At 36.3% G+C, this 16,007-nt stretch overlaps 1 protein-coding gene across 2 annotated transcripts in view; it reads right to left on the bottom strand.

Moving 5' to 3' along the window:
- Nucleotides 1-13,970, bottom strand: part of LOC130078060 (lethal(3)malignant brain tumor-like protein 4) — an 86,302-nt gene extending 72,332 nt beyond the window's left edge. Inside the window, exons 1-6 of one of the 2 annotated variants that reach the window (XM_056243555.1) lie at nt 13,926-13,970; nt 6,468-6,576; nt 5,210-5,297; nt 5,082-5,136; nt 4,315-4,403; nt 987-1,091 (exon numbers count right to left, since the gene is read on the bottom strand). In XM_056243555.1, the coding sequence (XP_056099530.1) occupies nt 987-1,091; nt 4,315-4,403; nt 5,082-5,136; nt 5,210-5,287 (327 nt within the window). In that variant the 5' untranslated portion in view covers nt 5,288-5,297; nt 6,468-6,576; nt 13,926-13,970. The remainder of the gene's footprint in view (nt 1-986; nt 1,092-4,314; nt 4,404-5,081; nt 5,137-5,209; nt 5,298-6,467; nt 6,577-13,925) is intronic. The other variant, XM_056243556.1, reaches the window with a different exon arrangement.
- Nucleotides 13,971-16,007: the final 2,037 nt, after the last annotated feature.

Genomic DNA, 16,007 nt, shown 5'->3' with positions numbered 1-16,007 from the left:
TGCATTCAAGGTATAAATTCACTGCGAATCACATCAATAACAGTAGCGTCAAAAGTGCAGGTATGTGTTTTTACTCTGCACATCAACCAAAGAAGAATCTAAATATTGTGCAAAAAAGCATTCATTAACATTCATTCCAGTATGAGAACTTATCATGCAAATATCTAAACAACATATTTGCTGTATAACATCCGTATAAGAAAGAGTGAAAACATAGAAAGCTATTTTTTTTTCAGCACAAATATCTAAACATTTTTAAAGTCCCCCTGTGGTGCTTTTAATGTTGTTTATGTGTCTATGTGGTGTTTTTAATAAGCTTTAAGACACACCATGTGTAAGTTCATAAGTCGACAGCATTGCTGAGTATTTCCTCCTTAAAACTGCAGTGAACCAAAGACAGTCTCAAAAACACGGTTTGAAATCGCTGGTGTTTCTGACGTCACAAACGACCTTGTAACCAATCAGATCAACGTGTGATCGTCAACCAGTGGATCTCTGAGCTGAGGGAGTGAGTGGAGGCGGGGCTCATTTGCATATTCATAGAACCGCGCATACTAAATGAGGCAAGGGTGTCGAGTTACATTCAAGATATTTTAAGGCATGAAGACGGAAAAAACATTTAAATGTGTCATTTTGGTGATCAAAGATGAGTTTTAATGCATACAATTATTGACTACAGGGGGACTTTAAACCAAAACACATTTACTTGAGGTCCAAAGTCTTATCAAATGAAAAGTGAGTTTATGATTAAAAAGGTAAAAACATGCACTCTTTGTTTAGCGTCTATCAGCGGACCGGTCCTGCTTGTGCTTTCAAACGCTCCTGTGCGCTGATCATTGTAGCCAATCACAGACATATCTGAAGACCTCGTGAACACAACGACCAATCAGAGGCTTTTACGACTCCGCTCAACACATTTTTAAAAATTACCAATACCGTCAGTACCGACTTTTAACAACACCAGTATTAAAGGGAGTGTTTCTGACCTCGGCCACTGACAGCACACAGAACATGGACGGATGCAGCGGGTCGATCCCTTCCAGCCTCATCCCGACCTTAAATCCGTTCCTGCAGTTCGGGAACGCCTGGATCTAGAAGAGCACAAATCACAGAGTTCAGAGACATGAAGAAGCCGATGCTTCAGCGCCTCTGAACGTCTTCAGTTTCCCATCAGAACCAGTTTATTTATAGTGCACTGATAATAGTTTTATATAATTGGTTTATTAATTAAACTAATAAAAAGATAGATATGAGATATGTTTGGTAATTGTACCTGAATGAATTTAAAATTAATTTGCTATATTTCAGATCAATATATTTGTTTTCCTTAATTTTAATTAACCCTAACTTTATTCTCATCAGAATTATAAATAATTGATTTCCGTATAAAATAATACTACCAACAAATTTAATTTTCTTTTTTAATCAATGTGTAACTTAAAAATAAACAGATTAGTGCTCTGTTTTGAGGGCAAGAAATGAAAACCAATGCGATATGATGAATGTCCAAAAGATGGAACACACAGACTGTTTTACAAAGGGGTTGGATAAATATGTTTTGCTTTTAAAACGGTGTGTGGCAGTTGTAGGCTACAGTTTGACAAGAAATACAGTGTGACAAAAGGACAATGTTGTGTTTTATTGCTAGTATAGGCCTACACAAATATTGTAAACACTTTGCAGACTGACTGATGTCCTGTATTAACAAAATGACGTGTTAATTGTTTTATGTCTCCACGGTTCGATCGCGCCCGCGTGCCTCTCTCTTGTGCCTCTCTCTCGCGCGCGCGGAGTCGGACACACACACACACACACACACACACACACACACACACACACACACACACACACACACACACACACACACACACACACACACACACACACACACACACACACACACACACACACACACACACACACACACACACACACACACACACACACACACACACACTCCAGCATTGCAATCTTGACATCGCAGCCTGTTCATTATGCTGTGTTCACATCAAACGCGAATAGAGCGAATTATCCAATAATGTTTCGCAATTCTAGCCTGCATGGCATGCAGATGAAGGGCACTCATTTTCTGCTTATCAATCGCCGGTTACTGATGAGGAAACCAACGAGACAACGATCGCGCAACCACACTTTTTTCTTTTTTTGATGGCGCAACCAAACTGACACGTTACAATTACATGATTGCCTGAGCTTGTCACTCCCTACGTTGCTAGGTTACCAGAGAGCGAGTGCCTTTGTTAATGCAAACTTGCTTCGCAACTTGTGGTTTCTTCCGACGAAGAAATGTGTTTTATCGAACACATTTTTTATTGATATCGATCACGTGTCTTTCGCGATACATATCGTTATCGTTTTATCGCCCAGCCCTATCACACACACACTCACACACACTCACACACACACTGAATAAACTGTATCTCTTTTCCTCTTTCTGACTGTTGTTGCTGTATTCAGTGACGTCTGATCAATAGTTGTGTTCTAGCAATCTTGAAGCAGAATAACTTCCTCTTGCATCACAGCCTCATAGTCTCAAGTGAAACCATTTACACAATATGGGGTTTCATGTAATATTTATTTAGCCCTCCATTACAGTCTAGTCTAGAGAAAACAGCCATTACAGTTATGCATTTGGCAGATGCTTTTATCCATTCAAGGTCTAAGTGTCAGTTCATGCGAATCAAACCAATAACTTCAGCAAATCTGTGAAACATCTGGAGGAGTTATGAGGTTTAGTCACTGGATAAATGCTATTTAACAGCGTCAGTGTTGTTCACACAGAGACTCTGGGACGGAAACTTGCTGACCCGCCGGATCTCCAGTCTGTAATAATGCGGCGCGCGCGTCACGTGACCGGCTCGGGTGTTTATAGCCCTTCTCACAGCAGTGATGCGCTCACGGTAACAGAAGCGCTCGCGTTAAACCGTCTTCATATCGAGCCCTTTCATTCTCCTCGTTTTTTTGTTTCTGATTTAAATGGTTTATTAATCAAAAAGCATGTCTAATTAATTGAAATCATGAACCACATACAGCTTAACAATATTTTTTTTAAAAGTTAAATAAAAAAATAACATTTTAGAGCCCTATGAAAGACATTTATTTCCCCCCAAAATTATTCAGTTTTAATTTGTCTGAATTTTCTTATGAGTTTTAATGGTTAAATAAAATGTTAGTAGTAAAAAATCACGTCTAATTAATTGAAATCATGAAACGTATACAACTTAACAATTCATTAAAAGTTTAACAAATATTAAAATTATTTTTTGTCCAAAAATTCAGTTTAATTTTTTTAAAATTCTGTGTTTTCCATTTTAATTTTTCTGGATTGCATTTTAAGGGCTTAATTAAATACTAATACTCAAAAAGCATGTCTAATCAATTGAATTAATAAAACCTTAACAATTGAATAACTTATTACAATTTCATTTTCAAAAACAGTGGTAATTAAATGAATGCATAAAACATTAATTTAATGAATCTATTGAAACCCGCGATTACATTCATGTTTTTCACATCACGGAAATCCTAGCGCCCAACATGTCTGAATTTAATAACATGCTAACAGACACGAAATTACATATAGAAAACCTCTGTATAGTTTCAAAACTTCACTTAAGAAATATTACCTTGGAAGATATTTAGATAGTTAATATTAATTTAATTTAAGGAGATACTGTTGTAGGATTCTTAGTTAGCGTATTCTTGATATAGATCTATTCGGAGTAGCGACATTTTATTTTAGTTATGTTTTATTATTTTTTGGTGATCAATGGCGTTAATTGTACAATATGTATTTTAAATGTTGTGTAATGTCCTGTGCGTATAGTGTGTAATGTGATGTAATAAATTGTATCGTCACATGGAAGATTGTAGAACCCCAGGAAGAATAGCTTTAGCTTATGCTGAAGCTAATGAGGATCCAAATAAAACAAACAAACAAACAAAAATAACAGATATTCTAATTATTGGACAAAAAACGTCCTCATGTAATAATCTAGAATACTGTCTATGGCTGCTCTGTCAAGTCCTCGTCGTCGGGTGTGTGTGTGTGTGTGTGTGTGTCTTTAATACCAATCTTTCATTTGAAAGTCAAGTGTCTAGCATCTGTAAAACCGCATTTTTCCATCTTTAAAATATATTTAAATTACTTCATATATTAGACATAAATTAGGTCACCTGGAACCGGGAACACTTCCTATAACACCTGATGTACTCGCTCTATCATACAAAGAATGGCATCTACGCTAATTTTAGTCTTTGTGTTTATTGTGACACCATCCTCATCCTCAGTTGTACCTCAGTGAAGAGCTCCTGAGGCGCTGCTTCTGCTCTCTCGTCCTCCAGATACTGATCCCAGGACCACGGCTTCTTCTTACCACTCACTGCTGACACACACACACTCAATTATTCAAAACACTACCACAAACATCGATGCTGTCAGAGAGCTATAGATGGAGTGCACTAGCAATAACCCTCGCTTCCAGAAGTAAAAACACTCTTCATCTTCTCCATAGGGAAACTGGTTTTTAACGATAACCTATAAAGACAGGCTTACTGTGAGCTGCGAGGCTAATCGATGGGGTTCGCTTCTGTTCAAGCCGTCAGCCCACATTATTTCAACTAATTTAAAGAAAAAATCATCAGAATTTGTGGTGAAAAACTACATTACCCATGATGCTGTGCAGAAAATTCCACCAATTACAGAGTCGAAACAAGCAAAACATGGCAAAAGACTGAATTACGTAATCGAGTCGGTCTCAGAATATTTCAATATGTGTATATAGATGCATATTTTGCAATAAACTATATAGCTGCCTATATAATCAACATGTTTTATATTTCGTCATGCTTCATGGGACTGTAGTTCTTACTTTTTTTGCTTCAAATCAAAGTTTGTAACGACTTCTTTTAAATCCCTATGGGAAAAATGAATGGAAAAAATACTTCCGGAACAAACGCCGCTGAGAAAGTGGACGGGAACTAATGCGCTTGTATTAAATATAACTATTTCCGATACGTAATTCGTTTTTTTATACAGTATGGAAGCAGTTTCTTTTTTCTACCTTGTGAAGTGGAAACTTTATTCTTCATCTTGGTGGCGTCGTCTTTCGGTCGCTCCTGAGGAGGAAGAAGAAAGTCTGGTCACTGAGCTGGAGGTCAGAGGTCAGAGGTCAGAGGTCACGGTACTCACACGCAGACTGTACTCGTCCGATGCGCTTCTGGGGTTCAAACTCGGTTTCTTTCTCTTGCGGTCGTCGCTCTGCATCATTAGAGATCGACTCTACGGACACAAATAAACCTCTTCATCAGAGCATTAAACTCAGTCTCTTCTGCTCAGGGCTGCGTAGATTTGATCAAAAATACAGTAAAAAATGTGAAATATTATTCCAGTGTAAATCAGCTGTTTTCTATGTGAATATACAGTAAAGTGTAATTTATTCCTGTGACCAAAGCTGTATTTTCAGCATCATTACTCCAGTCTTCAGTGTCACATGACCCTCCAGAAATCACTCTATTATGAGGATTTTCTGTATGCATTTAATTGCATTAAAGCTGTGCATGTTATCACTTCATTTTTCAAACAATTTTAAACCATATTTTAAACCATATAACTATAATATATTCATTATTATTACTATTGTTATCAAATAAAATAAACAAAATAAGAAATACTACTGTTGTAATGTACAATAAATAACAGTGTATATATAGTTTTTTTTACAGTACACCTAATTAATATATTTATATAGATATATTTTACAGTACATCTACTAATATTTGTCTTATTTTTTTAATATTCAAACATTAAACCAAATGTTAAACCACATCACTATAATTGTTTTATTATTATTACTATTATTATTATTATTGAATAAAATAAGAATATTACTATAGTAATGTATAATAAAGTAATAGTGTATTTAAATATATATATATATATATTTTAAATACTCTATTACTTTATAGTAAATGTACTGGGAAAAATAAATATAAACATAAATATATATATATATATATTATTATTATTTATTTTATAATATGTTTGTATTTATTTTTCCCAGTACATCTACTTATCTTTATGTCTTAATTTTCTTATTTTCAAACGTTAAACCATAGACCATTTGTGTCAGAAAAAAGCAGGGAGACCTTAGAGTTTCTTGTGCTGACAACACATATTAATTTATACACATATTAATGTAAACATTTATATAAATGTATTATCGACCCATGTTACAACCTAAAAACACTTTGTGAATATATTTACTTAAATAAATCCCAGCCTTTTTGATTTGATAATTGCACAAAGCCATATCATGACTTCAGTTTCACATTTTAACCCATGTCTGGAGGAGACGTGACACAATAAACATGATCTCTAGCTGTACTGTTATAATATTTCATCATAACACATAAAGCCATCATCATGAGTCCATAATAAATAAACTGACCGGCTGATATCCGGTCAGGGTTTCATCCCGCAAGCGTCCGACTCAAACACATGCTTCATCTGTCCTGGACCAACCAGAGCACAGACACCAGTGCACACACTCACAGGACCTGAAAGAGACCATCAACATCAGATTACAGCGGTTCACAGACCCGTCCGTCCAGCCGAACCACAGGAGTGAGACGAGCACGTGTGACAATAATCCTGACATCTGTGGAAATAAAACCTCCACCAAACATGAACAAAACTTCCACTGATCACAGTAATCTGTAATACTTCTGAAATAATCACAATAATCTGTAATACTTCTGATATCAAACAGTCTCAGCTTCAAATTCTGTCCATTTTATGTGTGTCTGTGTCTCTTTAATACGGCGAGACCGACTGCTCTCGAACCGATCATCTCAAATAAACATCCATGAACATCAGAAGGAATGTTGACAGATTCAGAACAACTCACTGAAGTAATTCAGTGATTCAGTAATCAGTGATTCAGTAATCAGTGATTCAGTCTCGTGTAATCAGTGTTTCATCCGCGGGAAGGCGTCAATAAAACAGCTGGAGAACGATAATGTCACGTAACGTCACATTTAAAGCCATTCGGTGACCATAAACTCGATAGTAAGCTGGAAAAATCATTTTTAAAAATCGGTTTGAGTGAATGATTCAATGACTCACTCATAAATGCTTGTTTCAATACTGGATGAATCAGTGTTTCTGAACGAATCTCTTATATGAATGATTCAGTGACAAATAATACATTTTGACATTACTGAACTATAAACTTTTTTCCAAATAAAACAGCTGGAGAACGATAATGTCACGTAACGTCACACTTAAAGCCATTCCGTGACCATAAACTCGACAGTCAGCTGGAACTCGAGAAAGATGCGTTCTGATACATATATGGACTATAATACATATTTTCACTTATCCTGTTCTAATATTTAATGTATGTTTGAACAAATCTGATATGTAAACAACAAATGTTTATGACAGTCACCGTTTAAACGTTTGTTTAAAAAAACTAGCATAATTATGTGATTACAAAGTTATTATTTAACGTTATTATTAATGTAACTGCTTTTGTTAATTATAACCTGGCAGGTTCAATACAGCATTAGTTCAGAACTTCAGGGAGATTTCTGTCCTTGAGAAACAAACACCATACCTGATATCCGTCCAAACGAATCGACATCGAATCGGATCAAATCAGAACTGAATCGAAAGCTTGTGAATCGACGTAGAATCGGATCAAATCAAAACTGAATCGAATCACAAGCTTGTGAATCGACATCGAATCGGATCAAATCAGAACTGAATCGAACCAAAAGCTTGTGAATCGACGTAGAATCGGATCAAATCAGAACTGAATCGAATCGCAAGCTTGTGAATCGACGTAGAATCGGATCAAATCAGAACCGAAAGCTTGTGAATCGACATCGGATCAAATCAGAACTGAATCGAATCGCAAGCTTGTGAATCGACATCGAATCGGATCAAATCAGAACTGAATCGAATCGCGAGCTTGTGAATCGACATTGAATCGGATCAAATCAGAACTGAATCGAATCACAAGCTTGTGAATCGACATTGAATCGGATCAAATCAGAACTGAATCGAATCGCGAGCTTGTGAATCGACATTGACTCGGATCAAATCAGAACTGAATCGAATCACAAGCTTGTGAATCGACATTGAATCGGATCAAATCAGAACTGAATCGAATCGCAAGCTTGTGAATCGACATTGAATCGGATCAAATCAGAACTGAATCGAATCGCGAGCTTGTGAATCGACATTGAATCGGATCAAATCAGAACTGAATCGAAACACAAGCTTGTGAATCGACATTGAATCGGATCAAATCAGAACTGAATCGAATCGCGAGCTTGTGAATCGACATTGAATCGGATCAAATCAGAACTGAATCGAATCACAAGCTTGTGAATCGACATTGAATCGGATCAAATCAGAACTGAATCGAATCGCGAGCTTGTGAATCGACATTGAATCGGATCAAATCAGAACTGAATCGAATCACAAGCTTGTGAATCGACATTGAATCGGATCAAATCAGAACTGAATCGAATCGCGAGCTTGTGAATCGACATTGAATCGGATCAAATCAGAACTGAATCGAATCACAAGCTTGTGAATCGACATTGAATCGGATCAAATCAGAACTGAATCGAATCGCAAGCTTGTGAATCGAATCGGATCAAATCAGAACTGAATCGAATCGCAAGCTTGTGAATTGACATCGAATCAGATCAAATCAAAACTGAATCGAATCACAAGCTTGTGAATCGACGTAGAATCGGATCAAATCAGAACTGAATCGATTCGCAAGCTTGTGAATCGACATCGAATCGGATCAAATCAGAACCGAAAGCTTGTGAATCGACATCGAATCCGATCAAATCAGAACTGAATCGAATCGCAAGCTTGTGAATCGACGTAGAATCGGATCAAATCAGAACCGAATCGAAAGCTTGTGGATCGACATAGAATCCGATCAAATCAGAACTGAATCGAATCGCAAGCTTGTAAATCGAATCGGATCAAATCAGAACTGAATCGAATCACAAGCTTGTGAATCGACATTGAATCGGATCAAATCAGAACTGAATCGAATCACAAGCTTGTGAATCGACATTGAATCGGATCAATTCAGAACTGAATCGAATCGCAAGCTTGTGAATCGACATCGAATCAGATCAAATCAGAACTGAATCGAATCGCAAGCTTGTGAATCGACATCGAATCGGATCAAATCAGAACTTTATATTAATATTTAATATAATACAAATATTTGTAAAAACTATCACATTACGAGGAAAATATATTTTATATATACAATATTTTAAATATGAGGGAAGAATGAAACCATAAACTTGGGTTAAGATATTTATCTGACTAAATAATTTGGCAAAAAAAGTCAAACTACAGATACAGGTTTTATTTTAATATGCAAAAAAATGCATAGAAAAACAAAAAGCTGACAGGAAGAAGAATACATTCACTAAAACATAATTAGTTATTAATATTTCACTGGTTCTCTCGTTTATGCATTTGTTTATAATTTCTTTGATTGACAGTGTTTCATTGCATTATCATCACAAATAAAACAATCGACTCCAAGCACAACTACGCAACAGGATATTATCAAAATATTATTATACAAATGTTGTAAAGGGTGAAGATGTCAGTTCTCGTGCTTGTTTTGTCATTTTAAGTTCATTTTAAGAGATTTTGAGGCTTTTGTGAGTGATTCATCATCTGATGTCCACATGACATGACAGAAACCGGAGCTAGAAGGAAAAGAGAAGTAATTACACTGTAAAAGGGCGAGAGTTTTAGTGGCGCAGAGAGAAACATGAATTATTCAGTGTGTTACTGCACACAAACACAAAGGGGCATTAAAAAATAAATAACCAATAAATAAATCAGTAAAGATCCTTGACATCAAGATGAATAAACCTGCGATTAATCTGAATATTAAACTGATACACCACAAACTAAAATAAACTATTAAAAACATTTGTGTTAATTGAAATAGAGCATAAAAATAAAATAAAATATAAATATTACTTGAAAAACTTTTTAAAAAATTAGAAATGTTGCCTTGGCAATAAACTGAAATTGAAATTATTAAATGGAAATAATTTTTTTTAAATTAAACTAAATTAAACGTAAATGGGAATATATATTTTTTTAACTAATAAAAAAAAAAAAAAGACTAAAAATTAAATTAAAATTATCATGAAAACTAAAAATCTAAAAACTAAAAGCTAAAGCAAATATTAATCTCCCAGCATGCTTCACTCTCGCAGGGAAACGAGCGTCGACGTCAGCAGAACTCGCTGATATTTCTGTCACACACACTACGCTTTTCTTTCCTCTCATTGAAATCTCAAACAATGGAAATATTGTGGAGTGAATCAGTCATTCTCAAACATTAAAGAGTCAGTTCACTCAAACGTCATCCCTCCTGTCGGGGTGTCGGGAAAGGAGAAGTTTTAAAGAGGGACTGAAGTGGTGAAGATCCAAAAGCCCCATAAAGCATCACAACAAATGACTCATTTCAGAGACTCAAGTCATATGACACTTTAGAGTCAGTTCGTCGGATTTGTGAACGAATCAATCTTTGGATTCAAATCTTTTTGAATTGGTTGATTCGCTTTTCAACACCGGTTCGTCTCACTGTTTACAGCTGCAGTCCGCAGTTTGTCCTCTGTCGCCATCTCTGTTGGGAATCTGCAATAGCAGTTACTGGCGGAGTGATCAGCTTTACAGGAGTTGTGCCTCGGCGCGGATGAACACGATGTTTGAGGAGAGTGTGTGTGTGTGTGTGTGTGTGTGTGTCAGTCGCCGCCGGTGTGGATCCTGGCGTTCGCAATCACAGATTATACTTTATGGAAGTATGACCAACATAAGAGTTTCCACCGGGAATTGCCATCTGAACGAGTGAGTAACATCCACTTTTGTTCTGAGTCTTCTGTATGTTACAGCGGTGAGTGAGTCTCCGGCTGGTGAACCTTTCGGGATCCGCCATCAACATTCAACAGACTGATCCTCTTTCAGGAGGAGAAACACTTGTGTTGTGGATGTCGAAGTCTGTCTGTCAATCAAACTCAAACTCAAATTCATGCAGAATCTTCCTAGCCTGGGAAAACCCAGACAACTTCCGGCTAATTTAGATTTGCTCTGAAAGTTAGTCTGGCGAAGAGCTCATTCAAGCTCATTTCCAATCCGCTGAAATCGAGGCACCAATCAGAAGCGTTGGGGCGGGCTTTACACGATGACGACAGCGCTGGGGTTTTGAAGCAGATTTTGTAGCCTACATTACAAAGATGGATGCCGCCGTCGAACATCACTCGTTCCAATCAGCTATCGCGTCTGTTTTAAGCCATTTGAACGTTTCCTTTTAGTTAAAAACCGAGCAAAGAACAACACTCGGAGATGTGTCTCCGCCGCTCTGCATACGTCATCTCCTTCATCGCTGTGATTGGGTTTAGCTCTATCCGTTGGCGACGCCCCTCTGGAAATGATTTGTCTGTGACGCTTTGCCTCAGTTACACCTGAGATGCTCTGGTTTTAATCAGGCTAGGATCTTTTTAAAACACAAACTACAGAGTTTTGATACTGTGCGATTCTTTTAGTTCTCGTCTCATTATATAATCCTGTATAAACTATAATACAAGATATGAACTTCATCTCAGCCTTGGCTTTAAAACACAATCATTATCAACAGATTTTTATAAAAAATCAATTAACAATTTTTACAGTGTCTCTGTATGTCACATGTAGATTATGCATAATTACATGATTAGCCTCAATCAAACCCTATAGTTCATTAATATTACTCAGTGCTTAAATATATAATTACACTGTAACAATGAAAGCTTAAAATAAAGTGACCAACTTTAGTAAACATTTACACTGCATTACCAAACAATGAGCAATATATTTGTTCGTTTTTTATGAATGTTAATATTACTATTATTGAGGTTTATTAAATCATATTAACGTTTGACTTTAATAATGTATTAGTAAATGCTCAAACACTGACTCGGATTAATAAATGCTAGAAGTGTGTTAAGTTATGTGGTTCACTGATGAAGCCTTAGAATAGTTTAAAGTTTTGGTAACACTTTATAATATTCAAATGTGTTTGCACGATACGCATCATTCAGCTTCACAGAACTGAAATACAGCGAGTTAAACAAGTACAGTAAAGACTGTACAAACACATGTGTTCACCCACACACACACACGAGTGTTGCTGAACAATAAAACAGGCTTTGTGTGTGTGTGTGTGTGTGTGTGTGTGTGTGTGTAGCCATTCAGCAGGAAACATGTAAACAACTTCCTGCACACAAATCCAGACAGACATCAGAGACAAGCAGCACTATCTGCCATCATCAGTGTGAGTGTGTGTGTGTGTGTGTGTGTGTGTGTGTGTGTGTGTGTGTGTGTGTGTGTGTGTGTGAGAGAGTGAGTGAGTGAGTGAGTGAGTGAGTGTGTGTGTGTGTGTGTGTGTGTGTGTGTGTGTGTGTGTGTGTGTGTGTGTGTGTGTGTGTGTGTGTGAGTGTGTGAGTGAGTGTGTGTGAGAGTGTGAGAGTGTGAGAGTGTGTGTGTGTGTGTGTGTGTGTGTGTGTGTGTGTGTGTGTGTGTGTGAGTGTGAGTGTGTGAGTGTGTGTGTGTGGATCATTCATTGGATTAAATGTTGTTTATTATGTAGATCAGGAGTTCTGAGAGGTTTCAAGAGTTTCCCTGTTTCAAGTCATTGGATTTTCCCACGCACACGCACACGCACACACACAGTTACTGACTGACCCTCTGTAGAGTGAGTGAGTGTGTGTGTGTGTGTGTGTGTGTGTGTGTGAGTGTGTATTGTACTATTATAGTAACACAATATGCTGAAATGAGTGCACTTTGATGATCTGTCGTGAAAACTGTGCCGAAGCCATTAAAAAACATTAAGAGAATCCCTATAGAAGTGATGTTTCTGTACACTATTGAATGATTATTTTATTATTATTATTATTATTATTATGAACTATTGAATGTGAAACGCGTATGAATCGAGCGATTATGAGAAGCTTTTGCACTTGCATAAATTAATTTATGGAGTGAACCACAACAAAAGCTCAAAGAGGTTAAAAATAGTGAATGCACTTTTTAATAACCATCAACTAACAAATAATATTTACAATACAGCAAATACAGGACGAATCATTTGTGCTCATCGCATTGATTTAGAAACCCAGCACTGCAGCTGGAAAACACTAAACTAAAGCTGCACAAAGACATTTCTGTACAATAAACACTTTGAATATTGAATATACAAAATTGATAGAAAATCTGAAAGTAAAAGTGAAATTCAACAGGTGCAGCTCTGGATGATTCAACATTACAGAGAAACGAGAGATTCCCTCAGATGATCAGGGTTTGATATGAGTCTGTGACACTGACTGACACACACACACACACACACACAACACACACACAACACATACACAACACATACACACAACACACACAACATCCATGATGAGAGCAGGAAAATGGCGACTTCACCACACAAACAAGTAAATACATGTGATGACACACACACACACACACACACACTGAGAGAGAATCAGATTAGAGTTACAATGTAACACTCGCGCGCGCGTCATCAGATGACGGGAAACACTGTAACACACACCAAACACACACCAAACACACACGAGCGATACGTGTTCATCTGGACTGCCTTTAACCAGCAGAAACACACAGATTAGCCGAACAGCATTATCACACACACAAACACAAACACAAACACACACGACTGCTGCTGCGCAGGAACGACACACACACATCACAGTCCTGAACGACACAATCTCACACCGGTGAAGCGGATTAAACACAACAATACAAACTCTGCCAAATATTAATGAATATTTCTCACCAGCACGAGCCTGAGATCCGCCAGCCTGACGCGGTGACAGCGGTGTGCAGTGCGCATGCGCAGAGAGCCCTCTGCTGGAGAGGAGACAGGTGTCACTTACGGACGACGACCACGTGACACATCTCTATTATTCACGCTTTCTACATGAATAAAGTACATTCTGCATATTCTGAACGGATGGATGATGAAGTCACGGAACCAAACACAGTCGAGCACAGCTTATATTTGCTACACTTTTCTAAATGTCATAATCATCTGTTAACAAACAAGTATTCATCACTTCAATGAGCTCATAGTTTCTGCATTAAATTATTACATTGTTTAAATTAAAAAAATTTAGCTAACTGTGTTTTTGTATATGTACATTTCTGAAATACATAACTTAACAGAGTTACTAAATACATAACAGAGACAGTTTCCTCTGATAATAACAGATCACTGTAAATTGTAATGTTACAAATAAATATGAATTGAATATTTGCCACAAACTACATGAAACGGAGAACTTCTTAATAATAACAATTTATTATAATGCTTCTTCATAATTCTTATTATTCTGAATTATTGTATTAGCAATAAGAATAAATTGTTAAACAGTTGAGGGAACTATTAATGCATAAGTATGATGGATAAACATTACTTATATCATTTTTATTACTTATCTTTTCTATTATCTGCCAGGGAAACATTATAATCAATAAAACACTTACAGTAGTTATTAAACCACATTCTCGTTTCATGCAGTTCAGAGTCAGAGTTATAAACAATCATAAATATCTTTATGTTTCTGGCAGATTCTCCATGATGACATATATTAAATTAATTATATTATATAGTATTATATTATATTAATTATATTATATTATATTAAATCATTATATTATAGTATATTAAATTATATTATATTACATCATATTATATTATATTAAATTACATCATATTCTATTAATTATATTGTATTAAATTATATGAATTATATTAAATTATATTATATGAAATTATATTATTATATTATATTATAATATTATATTATTATATTAATTATATTACATTATATTAAGTTATATTATATTATATTATATTATATTACAGTATTGTGTGTTATATGAGTGCGTGTCTGAGAGGTGCAGTTGATCCTGAGCTCCAGTAGAGGACAGCAGAGTCACAGATCTGATCATGTGTATTACAGTAGTGTTGTGTCACACTGGACGAGCTGCGCATTTATTCATTCTGTTTGTTTATTAGAACCATATGGATTAATATGAGCTCATCTGATCGCAATATCTTAATGGACAGACAGTTATGAGCCATTCTCATCCAGATCATGATTCATCTGCGGCCTACACTCTAACCAATGCTGGGTTGTTTTAACCCACGTTTGGGTCAAATATATACAAATTAAAAAATGTATTTAAAAATTGGGTTTGGTTGGGTCGGGTTTGTCTATATTTGACCCAAGCATTTTGTAGAGCGTAAGATTTCAGCAGTGGATTTAGGGTTAAATAGATTCAAACAGTAAAGACATTCCTGTAGAAATAATCAGAACAATGATTCAAACTCTATTTGAAGTTGACATGTCATTCATCAGGATCAGATACTGTGAGGTCAGAGGTCAGAGTTTGGAAACCATGCCTGAGACACACATCAGATCTCTGAACTATAGCGCTGATAACTGGAGTAAGCAGCTCAGAGATTGTGTTGTTGACTCACTGTGTGTGTGTGTGTGTGTGTGTGTGTGTGTTTTATAACACCCATAAACATTCCTTCACACAGCGTAAAACACGCAGAACACACTTCCTGTACGAGGATCGGCGCGTGTCTCGTGCTTCACATTCTCGGCCTCTTTCATGACGGGAAGTTTCTTTCAAACAGGAATTTCACTTGATGTTATAAACATTCATTGTGTGAACATGACGAACACAGACGAACTAAAACAGAAACTGAAACTAAAACAATTAATAAACATTATTTAAAAATATAATTTAGAACTAAAACTAGATGCAGTTTCTGTAACTTGATGCCAGTCCTCCTGATTCTGGGAAACACGGAGCCGATTCCCTCACTCCCACATTCTGCATCTCA

The sequence above is a fragment of the Rhinichthys klamathensis genome, unplaced genomic scaffold (genome assembly GCF_029890125.1).
Source record: "Rhinichthys klamathensis goyatoka isolate OS25496 unplaced genomic scaffold, OSU_Roscu_1.1 h1tg000808l_1, whole genome shotgun sequence".
Classification (NCBI taxonomy): Eukaryota; Metazoa; Chordata; class Actinopteri; order Cypriniformes; family Leuciscidae; genus Rhinichthys; species Rhinichthys klamathensis.
Note: the sequence above shows the minus strand (reverse complement) of the source record. Positions and strands in the feature narration are given on the sequence as shown.